General features: G+C 35.3%; 1 protein-coding gene and 1 pseudogene across 6 annotated transcripts in view; one reads left to right on the top strand and one right to left on the bottom strand.

Annotated features, from left to right (window-relative positions):
* RCOR3 (REST corepressor 3) overlaps positions 1–17971 on the bottom strand; it is a 49315-nt gene that overhangs the window by 13493 nt on the left and 17851 nt on the right. For all 6 annotated transcript variants that reach the window (XM_011364487.2, XM_011364490.2, XM_011364488.2 and 3 more), the window contains 2 exons: positions 10250–10468; positions 5945–6022 (listed from right to left, as the gene is read on the bottom strand). In XM_011364487.2, coding sequence (XP_011362789.1) covers positions 5945–6022; positions 10250–10468 — 297 coding nt within the window. The remainder of the gene's footprint in view (positions 1–5944; positions 6023–10249; positions 10469–17971) is intronic.
* On the top strand, positions 561–4555 carry LOC111742633 (annotated as a pseudogene).

The following is a 17971-nucleotide window of genomic DNA, read 5'->3' as shown; positions in this document are numbered from 1 at the left end:
AGTTAACTCAGGAAAGGTGGTGAGTAGAGCCCAGTTTTGTAAGTGCTCAGTTCATTAGAGAATATTTTCTTGTTTGGCAACTTCTGCTTCTCCATGCATTCCTCAGATCAACAAATATTTTGGTTGCTGAGGATCTCCTGTAATACTACGTTGCAAGTTGTTCTGAGGATTAAATTTAGAATATATGTAAAATATACATAAAAAAGTATTTAGAATATATGTAAAAAACATCTAGCCCAGTGCCAGGGCAAAAAGAAGATGAAGTTGATCAACTGATGTCTGTTCAACTTAAAAGGCAGAAACTGGAGGGAAAGGTATCGTTAACAAAAAGGGAACAAAAAAATGGGAGAAATACCTTGCACTATGAAACCTTATTTTCAGCATATAAGCAAATCAGGAGATGGGAAGAACACAAATAACTATTATGAAAACAGAAAAACAGAGGGAGGGAAGAAGTAGACAGGGGAAAAAATTTAAACCATTTCTTCAACTAGTCAATCAATCAATCAATCTTTTACTATTTAAAAAATAATTAAAAAATAAAATGGTTAAGACGGTAAACAAAACAAACAAACAAACAAAAAACCCCAGAAAAGTACAGAGTATACTGGGGATTTAAAGATGAGAGGAAGCTCCTTCCTCAGCTGCTGGTAAGGTACTCGGTCCTTCAAGGAAGCTCCGGCAGAGTGCTCGCCTGGACCGTGGCCTCTGCCTTGGAGCTTGCCTCCATCTGCGCGGCCCTCATCCTCCTGCAGGAGGATGAGGTGACAGTCCCAGAGGATAAGATCAATGCCCTCATTAAAACAGCTGATGTAAATGCTGAACCTTTCTGGCCAGGCAAGTTTGCAAAGGCTCTGGCCAATGTCAACATCTGGAGCCTCATCTGCAAAGCAAGGGCTGGCAGACCCGCCCCAGCAGCAGTGCTGCACCAGTGGGAGGTCCTGCCCCCTTCACAGCTCTATCCCAGCCCAGAAGAAAGTAAAAGTAAAGAAAGAAGAATCTGAGGAGTCTGATGATGACATAGGCTTTGGTCTTTTTGACTAAACCTCTTTTGTAATTTGTTCAGTAAAAAACTGAACTCTGGGGTGGGGGTGGGGGAGTAGGGGAAGATGAGAGGAAATGTCTTGGTAATTGGAATGGGGTAAAAAGAGAGCTGGAAGGGCTAGATTGAGATGGGTTTAAGAAGAGATTGAGATGGGTTTAAGAAGAGAAGTTTCTGAAAGGCAAGAATGAGAAGGCACAACAAATACAGAGAACAAGAGAACAAGAGGATCTGTGTCAGGAACAAGTGATAAATTACCTTGGAAAGCTGTGACATTTAAATAAAGTAAAATATAATAAGGAATGCTTTTGGAAGGGCAATAAACACCAAAGCCGATACATTCACACTGCATTTAATAAGCAATATTTTTTGTTGGGGAGGGAGCAGCAGGAGAAGGGCAGGATTATAACTAGAATAAGGCTTAAAGCCTAGAAAGCTGGGAAAAAGGGGATGCTGTTAAGAACATAAGAAGCTAAGACATGTTGATCTGGGAGATGTGGGAAGGCAAGGCTAAGATGACAAATTAACTTGGGATACCCCGCTAAAGAGGTATTATTAGGCAGGACAGTCAGGTGGAGTGCAGGCTGCACTTGAGGCTAACACAGATTCATCTATCTAAACACATTTTTTAAGGGCTCAGAAAATGTTTATAAAGGAAAACGATGGAGTCATATCTTACTCAGATGTTCTAAAATCTACCTATGAATTAATAGGCACATAAGTCCACAGTCAGGCATTTCTCCAGCACTGGAACAGACCACTAGTTTTTTAGTTAAATCCCAGATGAAGCCTTTGGCTCAAATTTAAGGGTAGTACTGAATGAAAACTATAAATACATATTTAAATGCTGGAGTCTTACTAATTCAAGGAGATGCTCACACAGGAGGCATGTGAAAGTAAAAACTGACTAAAGGAATAGCAAGTTCAGTTTCCAGCCTCGTAACTGTTCACTCTGGGGCAGACACTTGAAAAATGATGTTTCGGCAGAACTGTCAGCACTACTGCACTTGTATTACTGAACAGTCTACAGTAAACCCCAGTCTAAAATACCATTGTTTTAAAAATAATAAAATGTTAATATAAAATAAAATAAGCCAATATATACTAGTAATAACAGACACCAAAGAGCATTCTAGAACAATTTATGACAGCCTTAGTGAATTCAGCATCTTTACTACATTCTTTCCCTGCTAAATTAGTCTTCGCATCTTTCCAATTTTTCGTCAGTAGAAGATTTATACTATCTCTGAGTGGGAAAAGTTAGAAAAGGTCACCAAGTTAAACCTTCTACCCAATGCTGAAAATTCCACCCAACATCCATACGAAAGAATGTCACCCATCTATGGAAAACATCCACAGATAGGGAAATTTTCTAGCTTCAAAAGGCACTCCTTTCTCAGTTTCTTCCTTCCTGGATTCATTAATCTCTGCCCCCACCTATCCCCCTTGACTCGAAACAAATCAAAGCATAACCAAACATGCCACTTCTCACACTCTTTCAAGGAGACACACTAATTTCTATTTTACAACGTTCTTTGGATTATCTGCTGTCCATTTCTACAACTAATACCCAACCCTACCCGATCACTCACATGCTTGGTATTTTAGCAGCTGTAAAGCTTCTAAATTACCCTGTATAATACTGACGAGATAACTTTCCTAAAATTAAAAAATTTTCATTACATTCTTCCTACATTGAAGGAACTATAGGGTCTTTCCATTTGACTTAATTTAAAAAGCAGACTTCTCTTCCTAGCTCTCATAAAGATGTTTATCCTCTGATCTCTACTCTAAAGAAGTCCCTGTTCAACTAAACCTTGTTAAGATCTCTCTCATACACCATGTTCACTCATCCTTTGCACCCAAGTTTGCCTTCCTAAGTAGACAATATACTACTTGAGAAAAAATTTACACTTCTATAGAATTCACGATAGTAATTATAATTAGCACAATAATGAGCACACGACAAATGTCTAGGGAATACCTGTTGACTGGTGTTTGACAGTGCTATTATTTTTCCCCACAACATTTAGATTTTGAATGTACTGCTCAACACCAAACCATTGTTCATAGGATTCCTTCTGCCTGCCCTTCATATATGTACAAAATCCTACCTACCCTTCAAATCTCAGCTGAAACATTCCCCTCTAGGAAGTATTCCCTCATGATCCTAGCCAGAATAATGACCACTTGTTTTCCTGTAATACTTTACTTATAAATCTATCATACAACTTTAATCAGGTTCTCTTATAATATCTAGACTGCAAGTTCTTTCCAAAGCAGATAGAAAAATACATCTCTTACTCATTTTTGTGTGTCTCCCCTTCTCCAAACACATACTTCCCACAGTGCCTAACACAGTGCCTTACGTGAAACAGGTGATCACTACATACATATAGAAATATGAACCTTCTTCACCAAAATTTTCCCTAAATGAAAATAACAAATATGACCAAATGAATAAGTAAAGCATCTTAGTAACTGTTTACTTCCAGTTGAGTTACGTCATTTCGTTGTCTATGAGATTTAGGTTAGAAATATTTAGGTTAAGTATCACCTAATCTAAAGTTAAAGAGTTTTAAAAAAAAATTTTTCCTCAAAGTTAAGGGGATAGAATACATGATTTTTCAAGGTCTTTACTATGACTGTTAATCTAGTATTTTGAAATACATATTATCTTTTCAGGTCGCTCTCCTTTTAAAAGCAATAGGAATAATATGATAAATACAAATATATGTCGGGCATTTTTTAGATAATATAAAACATATACATTTTCAAGTCATATGAGTTCAATAAATCAAAGAAATATTCAAACTTCAATGTACAGATGGTAGAGTGTTAAGACTGTAGTTGTTTCATTTTGATTTATTTTCACAATAAACCAAAAGGAGTAATAAGTGTTTGATAACTTCTAACCCAATAACTACATTTAAATGGAAAAACCTTATACAATTTTGCTATTATATAAAAACTTCCAAAAGTAGGAGGCAGTATATTAATCGAGCCGCAGGTTTACTATTTACTAGACATGTGACCTTGATTAAGTTAACCTCAGTTAACCTCTTTGAGGCCCAGTCTCCTTGTATAACATAATACTATTTGCTTCATCTACTTCTTTGGATTTATTCATGTGAGCATCAAGTGAGGCAGCATATAGGAAAGTTCTAAAGTACTACTGCACTTGCGCATCTTACTTTATATAATGTTAATGAGTGAGACTATCCTGCAATTTTCTGGAAAATTTGAGATTAGAATGATCATTTCCTTGAAAATTTGGTAGATTTTTTCTGGATAATTGTCTATGCCTGGTGTTTTCTTATGAGAAAAATGTTAACAGTTCTTCCATTTTATTTAATGGCTATAAATTATTCAGGTTTTCTTTCTTTTTAAGACAATTTTGGTAAGACATATTTTCCTAGGAATTTCTAAGGTTTGTTTAAATTTTCAAACTTATTGGCATAAAGTTCTTCATGGTATTCCCATAATGTTTTCAATATTTGCTGTATTTTTAAATTTAATTATTAAATTATAGGTACTTAAAAGTTTATTGCTTTATGCATTTTAATGCATAATATAAAATTAATTTCAATACAAAATTTATAATAATTTTTTATTGCAATAATACAACAAACTAAAGTAGTATTCTTGGTATTATGCTGTCTTTAAATAAATAAACATCACCAGAACGTTTTTTCAGTTTACCTGTAGGTTTGGAATGAGATATTTATCTATGTATATTTCATTCTTTTCCATTTCCTAACCTTGAAAGAGATATTCAAAATAAACAAAAACAACTTTCTTCATAATGATTCTTCCTTCTGAAAGGCTGTAACGAGTAAGATGGCATATGGTACATTAGCTCTGAAGCACTACTCTTCTGCCTCCCCCCGGTCCCCATACATGTTTCATTTGTAGATATTTCAGTCAACCTGTGATTTGCGGGGGGAAATGTCCCATTAGGATCAAATAAGATTATTTGATGATTACATACATGTATAGAAAGGCAAGTGAAGCATATGCACAACACAGGAGTCTTTAAAAAAGACAGAAAAAAAGATTTTATAATAGAAGCTTCTGTGAAAAGACTGAATTGGACTTCATGGGCATTTAAGTACTGTAATGATCACAAATATCGAAAACATATTAAGTTCCTTTTTAGATTTCATATTTTCAGGGATATAAGTACAAGAATTTAAGTTCACATACTAAAATCCTAATTTGAAATATAAGCCAAAAGACAAATGCCTTAAATTAAAATAAAATTTGTTAAAGTTGTTAAAATGAGCTCCTTTTTTTGTGATCCTTTTCTTGCTGTATTACCAAGTCACACAAGTAGAAAAGGGCTTTGAGCAAACATTGTTGCAGACCCAGAAATGTACTGGCTTGCTCATCAACGACCTAGTTTCACATGCACTGGGCCTACTCAAACAGCTATATTCTCTAATTACTTGAAATGAATTGTTAAGGATAGGAAAGAAATGATTTAACTTAAATCACTAGCCAAGTCTCATTAGACTGTCTAAATCAGGGTCCCCAGCCCCAAAGCTGCAGACTGGTACTGGTCCATGGCCTGTTAGGAACCGGGCTGCAAAGCAGGAGGTGAGCAGCAGGAGAGCAAGCAAAGCTTCATCTGTATTTGCAGCCGATTCCCAGCGCTGGAATCACCCCCTCAGCTCCACCTCAGATCATCAAGCATTAGATTCTCATAGGAACACCGGTCCCTAGTGCCAAAAAGGTTGGGGACCGCTGATCTAAATGACAAAACAGACCTAACAAATTATTCAAATTATAAAACCTTCAAAATATTAACAATAAATGTGACCAAAATAGTAGCTGAACACTGGATAACTCAATGAACAAGGTTTCACAATACTCGGTCACATATATTCTTCAATTACGTACCTCAGGAGGTTTGAATTCTTCAATTCCACCTTCCATTTTCTGTTTAAGTGCACTGTTTACTTGTTTAGCATTCTGAACCTTCAACAAAATAACCCACAATGTGAATCAGATCATGTACTTAGATGAATTTTTGAGTACTCAATAAATGAAAAGGATATATACCAAAACCCTCTTAAATTTATTTCAGGAGGATAGACACACACATACAAAATAGACACAGTTCACATATCATAGTATTTGAATATCTTTTAACAATGTCTCTTATAACCAAAGACAACTAGTACATATAGGAATTAAAATACATCATTATTTCTCATTACTATAATGTTTTAATAACAATTATTCCAGTAAGAATAATAATAAGAATGGATATTAAGTGTTTATTATGTTAAGCATCATTATCAGTGCTTCCTATGTACTAAATCACTTACTTCTCACAACTACTTTGTGAAGAACAAGCAGTTCTGTGATAAGCTGACATATATGTTCTCAAAAGTCACTGTACCATGCAAAATCATGCTATAAAACAACAGGGCTTATGGGGAAAAGGATCTTGGGACACAACACTCAGAAACTTCATCAATGACACGTAAGAAAAGACAGAAGCCTAATAAAAACAATACCACAGTTCTACATATTCTAAATGGTAAAGAAATGCACAAATGCTACAATAAAGATGCTACTTTATCTTGAAAAAGATCTAAAGATTGCTTATGAAAGTGGATGTCCAAATTGTTGCAGCTTGTGAGTTATTGAGAAGTGGTAGAAGGATTATTTGAAATTGGATAAAAAGTTTTAACACCAGATATATATAGATGTTTATATATATACATAGTACACATTTGAAGTGTGTGGGTATGTACTTAGATAGCTAGCTTCGTTTTTTTGCTAAGAAAAATCAAATAAGCAAATGCAAAATTCTCAAACTGTTCCCTAGTATGTCAACTGTGTTGGAACAAATTCATGTTTTCAAAACAAGATTTGTAGCAGAAATGATTTTACTTCCATTGTAAACCATTTTACAGAGGAGGAAGGTAAAGCACAAAGAAGAAACTTTCCCGAGGCTACAGATATAGAAAGTAGATCCTGAATTTGAACTATGCCAAGTTTTTAACTACTATGCTATTAGCAATATTGTTAATTTCTACATAGAATATTAAAGATTAGGATTTTTGTTCATTTAGTTTTGTTCATTTTGTTCATTTAGTTTTTTCAAATATAAAGTGATTTGTGAATTTTTTTTCCTCAGAGATCTTAAAAACAAAGCTAAAATGTATAAACCTAGGTTGGTTCAAATGTGGTTAGTCAGTCAGCCACGTTAGATATTAGATATACAGAGAGAAATGCAAAATCTCAGTCCTTAAGGATTTCACAGATTACTGGGGAGATAAATAAATAAAAGTATGATAAATGTTAAAACACTTAACTTAGACTTGGAGAGAAAAAGAACAAGAGAGTAAGTGTGTTCGTGTGTGTGAATATGGGTGGGGGTGGTGGGGAAAATTGGGGACAGTCTCAGAGATGACATCTAAACTGAGTTTTAAAAGATTAACAAGAATTGAGCTGGCAGACAGGCTGAGAGGAGAACGCCCTCCAGGCAGGATGCATGAGCAAGGTGGGAAAGCCCTAAAGCTTGGGCAGCTAGGCTGGAGCCAGACCAAAGAATTTAAATTTTGCCTAAAAACTGAAAGTATCTAAAAGGATTTTTAAGCAAGGGAGAAACATAACCATATCTGCTTTGTAGAAAATTAATTCCAATAGTAATTTGGAAAATAGAATGGTGTGAAAAGGATAGACAATAATTAATTTAAAAATCCAGGTGAAGACTTCAATTAAAACAGCAGGAATGAAGGCATGGTGCTGGTGGTACACAGACACGGGTTAAAAAAATAACTCTGAAACAATACTGAGATGTCTCTGTAAACACTTGATTACAGCTAGTTAGGGAGAAGGGGGAATCAAGGGTAACTCTTTGCTCACTGTCTTGAGCGAGTATATGTGGTGCTGTTCACTGAGACAGAAAATGCAAAAAGAGAAACAGATAACTGGAGTGGATACAGAAGAATTCAGTTTGGACAACAATTAGATGAGTTGTGTCTGGATAAAAATAGTGGAATTTGTAAACCCAATAATGCAAACCTTTACTATGTTATACATCGAATAAATAACCAAGGGGCTCAAAACTTTAAAAAAGTTCCTTTATAAAAATCAATAAAAACAGTCTATAAGTGAAGTAAACTGTAATGTTGAGGATAAAGTATGAATAGAAGTGACTGAGTACTTTTATTCATTAAAAAAATTTTTGAGCACTTTAAAAATATTATAGGCAAAGCGTTTTAGAAGTTCTCTGAAGAGAAGGAGGGCTGTGGTTTGGAAGATGGGAATCCTGCATACATTCATGGTTCAACTAAAGGCTAAGTAGTCAATCAAATATAGTATGTACACTACAGGGTCCAGTGTCATAAAAGTCAAAGGAAAGAAATTCCAAGCAGTAAGAAATGGTTGTCAGTGTCAACTATTACTGAGTAGTCAAGAGATTAGAACCAAGAAGGCATTAGACCTGACAACTTTCTCATAAATGGTCTTAAAACAGCTTTTCAGTGGTAGAACAGGAATGGGGTGTGGGACAGAAACTGGATGGGGAAGGGTGGTAAGAGAGCAGAAGAAGTTAACGTGGTATTTATTGAGAAAGTTTGCTGGAGATGAAAAGACAAATATAAGAGCAGTTTGGGTGAGTAACTAGGGTTAACGGATAGAGAAATCTGACTGTTTGGGATACAGAGAAACTATCCTGGTTCCACACTATACTGTTACAAGGTTCTTACATTTTATGTGAAGTGTTCAAATATTAACTCTAAGGTTGTATATTATAATACCTAAGCAAGGACGGTATTGTAAGCTGAGGATGCATACTGTAACCCCTAGAGCAACTACTAAAAAAAGAAAAAATAAAAAGGCAGAGAGATATAGCCAGAAAATGTAAATATGGCCATGTTATACCTCTCTTTAAAATCCTTCAGTGGTTTCCTAACTCATGACGAACTTCATATTTCTTAACATGACCTTCTTACGAAATCCTGTCTACCTCTGCTATAACCTGCTAAAGGCAAATAGAAGTTAATAAAGAGCTTTAAGGTATCTGATCTTCATCACAGCAGTACATATTTTTAAAAGATAACACTGACATCAATGTGCAACAGGGTGCTGAAGAAAAGTGGATAGGAGGAGAATCAACAACAGAAGTCATCAGACAAGAGCTAATAAGGGCCTGAACAAGGGTAGTAGTGATGGGATTAAAAATGAAGGGTTTGATTTAAAGGAAATTTCAGAGATAAAACTCACATAACTTGGTCCCCACCTGGGTTTGTGTGTTGGGGGAGTGATAATGGCAAGGGCTGAATTGAAGATGATTCTATGTTTCAACAGACAGAGAACAGAGAAAAAAGTCTTTTGAGGGTTAGACGAAATGTCTGGCAGGGTAGGTATATACAGCTATAGAGCTTGGGAGCAAATCACAGCTGGCTGACATAGATAAAGATTATAGACCTAAAAGAGCATCTAGATCTAAGGAGTAGTGTAAACAACAACAGTAACAAATAAAAAGGGAAAAGAAGACTGAGATAGGACAGAGACTGAAAAACAACCATTAACTAACACTATGTGCTAGGCACTGATTTAAGCAGTTATCACATATTATCTTGTTTAATTCCTCCAAACCACTGTATTATCATCCACATTTCAAGATGAGGAAACTGAAGTTTAGAGAAGTTAAGCAGGTCCCCTAAGGTGACATAGGAAGTAGATGGTATAACCAGGGTGAGAACCTAGGTTCACAGACTCCAGATCCTGACTCTGACCCACTCCCTGACTATGATGATGATTCCTTTACAATACCATTGCTACTACTACTGGTGAGAATGATGATGATGAAGAGAGCAGCCATTATTCTCTGAGTCTTCAAAATGTGCCAAACACTGCTAAACAATCTACATGTGTCATTTTCAAATCATTCCCAACAACCTGTAGGAAAAGTAATGATTATTATCCTCAATTTCACAGATATATAATTGAAGTATAGATAGATTCAATTATTTCCCAAGATTACAGAGCTAACAGGTAGTAATGGTGGGATTCAAATCTAAAACAGACAGAGGCATCTCACAATTTGAAAATAAAGTAAATTTTAAAGAATGAAGCTTATGTAAATGGGTGGCTGAGAAAAATCTGCAAAAACTGAGTTTACTGAGGTAAAAGTAGATAAGCAAAATGGACAGAATCATTAAAAATATGATTTTTATATAATACCTGACGTTTTAAAGAGATCAGCTCCATGTCCAGTTGCCTCAGGATGGTGTTGGCTGCATTGGGACTACAGGAAACAGCTACCACATCTTCCTGGGTTAGATACATGCCCTTAGGTGGACGGCACTTAGAACGCTGAGAATGATGGCGGTGTTGTAAACTCTGATACTCCCTCCTTCCAAGTCCAATCTTGCTAGTTTGGACAGGCTGTTCAGTACTACCCTAGAAGAATAAAGACAGAATAATAGGTCATTTGGTTTTTACACACGTATAAGTTGAAAACGGTCTGTTACTAGAAGCAGCATCTTCTGTACGAAGTACACCTAAAAAATACTTCTAACCAATTACATTATTTACGAGTCCACACACACACACACAGAGCACTCATCAACTGGGGAAAAATAAGCATACAACATAACATATCGTTGATTAATCCACTCAATAAAATGTTTCCTTTCTACACCCAGAGGGCTATGAACAAAAGAAAAAATAAGTTGGACTTTACTCCAGTTTGCTTCAAATGGAATGTATTTTCCCTAAGCAATAAAAGGGGGGGGGGGAAAGAGCTATGTCATTAAGTACGAAGTTTTTTAAGAAAGTAAAAAAGGGGCAAATTACGAATAACGACAAGTGGCAGATTAGATAGCTGATACAAAAAGGTAACATTTCATTCTCACTTCAGAGTTGTTGAAAGAGAAGTACGCCTCTAACGGTTAAAAAGGACACAAAATTATCTCAATCATGACATTTCTAAATTCCAAGCATTAATCTGTGAATAAAAGAAAATGTGAATTTGCATTATGGAAGACATTAAGAAAATTCTAATAATATTCTTAAAGTGTGATATAAAAATACAATGTTTTTCCATGTTTCTGAGACAGGAATCCAAAAGAAATTGTGTCCAAGTAGGCTGAAGGCTATTCCACTGAATAGATTTAATAATCCAAATCTTTAGAAAAGGAACTCGGAGTAAGTCATAAAACAACTGTAATAAAGCACATAATCCACCAGTTGCTTAAAATCCAACTCAAAGCCACACATGGCAGATTTGGTGTTCAGGGAAACTCCTCCCAGTACAGTGCTCCTAAAATTGCTAGATCAAGTATTTTTTGAAAAAATCCTTTAAAATTCATTTCTGAGCTGGCAGGGAAGTGAGGACATTCCTCAGAGAGCAGAAATGACCAGAAAGCAGGAATCCAGGGGGATAAGTGAGGATGTAAGAGTTGGCATTTGCCTGAAGACCAGGCTTCAATGGACAGCAGGTATAGGGCACAGGAGATAAAGCCAGAATTCTGGAGGGGGATTTTGTCATTGTGCAAATAGGAAAAAATGCCCCTGCCCTGCAGAGGGAGAAGATGATTAAAGGGAGTCATGCCTATCTTATCCTTGGCTGAATGGAAAAGAAACCAAATCGAGTCTCCCTAACCAGAGGCCTACATTCAGTCAAGTTTGGGGACTAAATTTCTATTACCTCTCTGGCTTTCAATAAAACTCTCAAATCAAAAATTTAAAGTGTCTCAGGTTGGGAAGGCTTTCAGACACTTAGCAGAAGCAAATGCAAACTGCTTCTAGAAGAATGCACTTTAAACCCAGGTCTCAAAAATTTTCCCAAGTTCGTTTCATGGAAAATGAGCTCACAACCACAAACTGCTAAGCAAGTTCTATGAGTGAGAAAGAAAAGCAAACAATAGAATATACCTGCAAAGCTTACAGATGTTAGCATTGCTAAATAAAGATAATACTATAAATGTGTTTGTTACATGTGTACAAAGAAATAAAAGACAAAACTGAAAATACAAAATATTCTTATAAGGAATAAGAGTCTATCAAAACTGAACAAGCAGATATGCAAAGGAACCAGACAGAACATCTAGATATAAGAAATATTAGAAACAAAATTAAAAACTCAATGGATGGGTTACTTAGCAGATTAGACAGAGTTCAAAAGAAAATTATTGACTTGGAATGTACATATGAGAGAAATGCCCACAGTGCCATATGGAACTATGGAAAGAAAAAAAGATGGAAAATATGAGTGATTAAGAGACATGTGAAATTCCATTATATTTCTAATGGGAATCCAAAAGGAAAAAATAGAATGAAGGAGAAGCAATATTCAAAGAGGCAACAAATGAGAATTTTATAGAACTTAAGACATAAGATTCAGATAATACAATAAATCCAAAACAAGTATAAAAAAGAAATCCATACTCAAATGCATCATGGTAAAACTATGGAACACTAAATACAAAGAAGAGATCATGAAAGTCAACAGAGAGAAAAGACAAATTACCTCCAAAGGAATGATAATTAGCCTGCCAGCAGACCTCTCTACAGCAGTAATATAAATCAGAAGTAGTAGGAGATCTTCAACTAACTGTCAACATAAGAGTCAAATACCAGCAAAACTAAGGTTTCAAGAGCAAGGAAGAAACAGACATTTGAACATTACAAAACTGGGTTTATAAATGACAGATGCTCAGTAAATTCACTTGTGAAGGATACACTTCAAGAAAAAGGGAAATTGTTTTTGAAGAAAGGTCTAAGATTAAAGAAAGAATAGCAAGCAAAAAAATTTTAAGCATGTGGGAATAAATTTAAATAAACACTGACTATACATTTAATTTGAGAAATTTAAACCCAAATATAACTAAAACTGGACAAAAATAGCATATAAATCATGACGGTAGTAGTTGAAGTCAAAGCATTCTAAGGGCCTTGAAATCATTCTAAGGGCCTTTTTTATTATTATTAATCTAATAATAAAACACCAATATTAGATTTTGAAGTTAAATATGCAGGACAAAATTTCTAGAGCACACATAAGAATAGAAATATAGAAAAATCTCAAACTAAAGAGAGCAAAAAAAAAAGGAAGAAGCAATGGATTCTTAATGCTAAAAAAAGGCGATGAAGGAGAAGAAAGAAAACTAGAAAAAGCAATTGAAATGGAAGGTAAAAATAAAAAAGAACAAAAATACAAATATATCAGTGATCATGCTCAATAGAGGAACTAAACCTCCAGATAAAATATAAAGTCCCACCCATATCCTCCTTATAAGACATACTTAAAATGTGAGAATATAGAAATGTTGAACATAAATAATAAAGATATAACAGGCAAATACTTAACAAAAGAAAAATGGTAGAGTTATACCAGACAAAATAATATTTAAAGCAGAAGACATTACAAGAGATAAAAGATCACTGCATATTGACAAAAGGCTCAATTCAACCGCAAAATAAAACAATACTAGACATCTATGCCCCTGATAACAATAGCTTCAAAATATAAAAAGCATCAGTTCTCAATGATTGATCACATAAACAGTAAACAACAATAAAAACAACTCTAGCAAACAAGCAAGCAGTAAAAGAATATAGATTTCAATCATGGAATTCAAAAGCTGCAATTACTAAACACATACAAAACCTTGTAACCAATAATTGAGTATATAGTCTTCTCGAGCACACATGATAAAACATTTATGAAAATTCCATATTCTAGGCTTAGAGATTTTAAAACATATCATCAAATTCCTCAACATTCCAGCCATTGAGAAGTGAGAGTTCTATATCCCCTCCTTTTGATACTTTAGTATCAAACTTTAATAACTCACTTGTAACCAACAGAATGCAACAGAAGCTGAGTAATTTCTGTGGCTAGGCCAGAAATGGCTGGGTAGATTCCATTTAGTGCTTTGGGGATGATTCTTTTGGAGGAACCAGGCCATGGTAAGAAGTCAGATTACTCGCAGACCACCTAGCTAGAGAGGAATGCTGGTTGACAGCTAGTATATCAACTACCAGTCACATGAGCAAGTCAAAAACCTTCAATAACATCCTACTTAATGTTAAAACATAAAAATCAAACTCTCTAAAATCAGGAATAAGATAAAAATATCTGCTATCATAACTTATCTTCAACATTACAACTGTGATTCTAATCTGTTAAGGGAGAAAATAAAAGGTATGCAAGTGTTGAAAGGAAATAAAACTGCTATTATTTTCAGATAATATAAATCTCTACATAGGAAATACAAAATAACCTACAAATAAATTACACGAAGGTTTCACCACTTCTCAGTTTATACGCAGATTCAATGAAAGATCCAGTAAGGCTTTCCTAGGAATTTGACAAGCTTGAAGAGCAAAGATTCAAGAAGAGCCAGGTACTTACTCTTTAAGAACCACCACCAAGTTCTGGGACTTATACTTGCAGCCATCAAAGCGACAGTAATTAAGACACCATGGGAATGACAAGTGACATTTGGCAAAAGCAGCAGAACAGAGAGCCATGCATATATAGAAATCTCATATATGATAAAGCTGACAATGCAGATCAGCTGAAAGAGATGAACTCACTTCCATATCAGAAACAAATAAAATGGATCTCTACCTTGCAACATGAACAAAATTTAACCACTGAGAGATTAAGTACTTACATGTAAAAAGCGACTTTAAAACTTAAAACATAAAAAAATTGAAATTTGGAAATTGTAGAAAATTAAAAGATAAACCAGATAGATAAAAGATAAAATTAAAAGATAAATATGTTAAAAGACCTTTTAACATATTTAACCAAAAGATTAATATCAAGAATATATAAGAAATTTAATAAAAACATTTTTATATGTTCTGTCTTTAAGACAAAAACAACCTAATCAAAAAGTAGGTAAAAAGACACATACAGATAACATTAAAGAAAAAATGGAATGTAAACAGATGAAAAAATATTCAGCTTCATTAGTAACCTAATGAATGAAACTGAGAACACGAGATACCATTTCATATTACCAGATTTGTAACATTTTAAAAGACTAATCATATCTAGTATTGGCAGGGAAGTGGGTAATGAGTACTCTAATAGCCCAACGAAAGCACAGCAAACGTGGAAAACAATGTGCCATTACCTAGTAAAGCTGAACACGGTTATACAGTAGTCCCCCCCTTGTCTGCAATTTCACTTTCCCCAGGTTGCTACCCACAGTCAACTGTGGTCCAAAAATATTAAATGGAAAGTTGCAGAAATGAAAATTCCTAAATCTTAAATTGCTTGCCATTCTGCGTGGAGTGATGAAATTTCGCACTGCCCTGCTCGGTTGCACCAGGGACACGAATTATCCTTTGTCCAGAGTGTCCACACCGTATACAGTACCTGCCTGTTCGTCACTTAGCCTTCTCAGGTATCAGTGGCTATTGCAGCACTGCAGTGCCTGTGTTCAAGTAATCCTTACTGTACTTAATAACGGCCCCAAAGAGTAACGGCAGTGATGCTGCCAATTCAGATATGCCAAAGAGAAGCCATAAAGTGTCTCCTTTAAGTGAAAAGGTGAAAGTTCTACAATTAATAAGGAAAGAAAAGGAACTGTATGCTGAGATTGCTAAGATCTACTGTAAGAACAAATCTATCCATGAAATTGTGAAAAAATTAAAAGAAATTCATGCTAGATTTGCTGTTATATCTCAAACTGTTAAAGTTATGGCGACTGTGGGTGATAAGTGCTTAGTTAAGATGGAAAAGGCATCAAATCTGTCGATGGAAGACATGAACAAAAAACGAGTTCTGGTTAATGGTCACGTGTTGCACCAGAAAACACTGAGCCTATAGGAAGACATCAGCAGAGTCCCCTGAAAGGAGAGACACTAAGTCATTTACTGCCAAGTAAGGGATGGTTACACAGATTCAGGAATTGGTTTGGACCAAAAAATATAGGAATTACTGGAGATGCTGCATCTGCCAACGAAAAAGCTGCTGCTACATTTCCAGTGGAGCTAAAGAAGGTCATTAAGGACGAAGGTATGTATGTATAAGAGAAGACATACTACATGCAGGGTTCAGCACTATCCGTGGTTTCAGGCATCCACTGGAGGTCTTGGAACATATCCCCCATGCATAATGGGAGACCACTGTACTATAAAACAGAATAATTCCACTCTAAACGATTGCGGGGTACTATTACTCTTGGTGGAACAATCTGTGCCGTGCATTTTAGGAGAGCTGACATCCCTTTCCCACTATATGCCAGTGGTACCCTACAATCGTTGTAACAACAAAAAAACCTCCATAATTTCTAAATGCCCCTTACAGGAGCAATGCTAAACATAGCTAAGAACCTCTGTCCCATGGGAATTCTTATACATTTGTATCCAGGATATTTCTTATCAGTACTGTTCATCATAATACAAAACTGAAAATGATGTTCATTGGTAAGAGAATGAATAAGTTGTGACATATACATACAATGGAACACTGTAATAGCAATAAAATGAATTGCAAAAACATACTGGATAAAAACAACAAAATGCAGGTAGCTGAAGTATACATATGATTTAAATAAGTCATTTAAATAAAGCCTGAAATGGACAAAAGTAAATGAGAGTTGCTCAAAGATACAGGCATATGCGATAAAACTTATTAAAAAAGGGAAGTGAATAATTGATAAGTTTCAGGATAGGGCTTCCTTTTCAGGATGGAGGTTCCCTCTAGAGAGAAGGGAGGGAGGTGCGGTTAAGGAAACATACATTAGCAATAATACAGTATCACTCCTTGTCTGATGTTCCTACCATTTGTGAAAGAGCAGAGAAATGAAGCAAACTACTGACATGCAGTGCCAGTCCTGGACCACAACCCTGCAATGGCCTTTTAACACTTTTTAACTTATATTTCCCTCATGTCATTTGCTAATAGGATGAGATCAGAGGCAAACAAAAGACCAAATTTGTATAGATCATCTCGCATAATTGGAAAGAGAATATTCCACATACATATATTTTCTAGGTAACTAAACTCAACCCTTAATCTCTCATATTTGTACAGTAACTAAGGCTTTATAATTATAATAAATATGAATGAATGCTTACTGTGTACCAGGCCCAGTTGATAGAATTGCTCTTAAAGAGCTTACCACCCAGGAATAGGCAGGTGGGCGAGGGGAGATTATAAGTAAACAAGTACCACTCAGCTCAGTGAGTACTGCAACAGATTTACAGAAAAATAAGGACATGGTTAATTCAAGATAAAGCACAGATTTCATAGAGAGAAACTATATCTTACAGAATTGTGAGAAATTTCCTAGGTGGATTTGGGAAGAAAGGAAACTCCAGAAAAAAGGAACCAACATAACCCAGGGGAAAATCCAGGGAATTAAAAGACAACTAAAACAAAATTAGTAATTAAAAACATGCAGGGTGGGGCGGACAAATCCTAGCTAGAGACTTTGTGTTTTATTTTATGGACAAACCCATGTCAGGGTTAAGAGCAGCAGAATCGGTTTTAAAAAGATTGCTTTAGCAACACGGTGAAGAACCGACTGGAAGATGTGTGATGTGGAGAGTCTGGAGGCATGGAAATTAAGATAGAAAGTGTCAATAATTCAGAGAAGAGAACCTAAAAATAAGGTAGTCACACAGAAGAACAAAGAGAAAATGAAAAAAATGTACAGTTATTTGAGAGAGAATTTAAAATGTAATGATAAAAGAGTAATTAAGAAAGAGGGACTAAAATTCAGACACGACAGTTAAAAAGGTACACAGGAATCAGAGAATGGTGTTACACAAATCCAAGAGATTTTCAGGAAGCAGGAAGGAGTCAGTAACTTGTAATGATATAGAAAGCACAAGTAGAATACAATGAATAATCAATCCTTGGATGTGGCAGGTAGGAGATCACTGTTGACCTGTCAGCAGTTTCAGGGAAATGAAGGACTAGAAGACTGAAGCAAA

Source organism: Pteropus vampyrus, unplaced genomic scaffold (genome assembly GCF_000151845.1).
Source record: "Pteropus vampyrus isolate Shadow unplaced genomic scaffold, Pvam_2.0 Scaffold98, whole genome shotgun sequence".
In the NCBI taxonomy this organism is placed as follows: domain Eukaryota; kingdom Metazoa; phylum Chordata; class Mammalia; order Chiroptera; family Pteropodidae; genus Pteropus; species Pteropus vampyrus.
The sequence above is the reverse complement of the archived record's forward strand: the minus strand, read 5'-3'. Positions and strand labels throughout refer to the sequence as shown.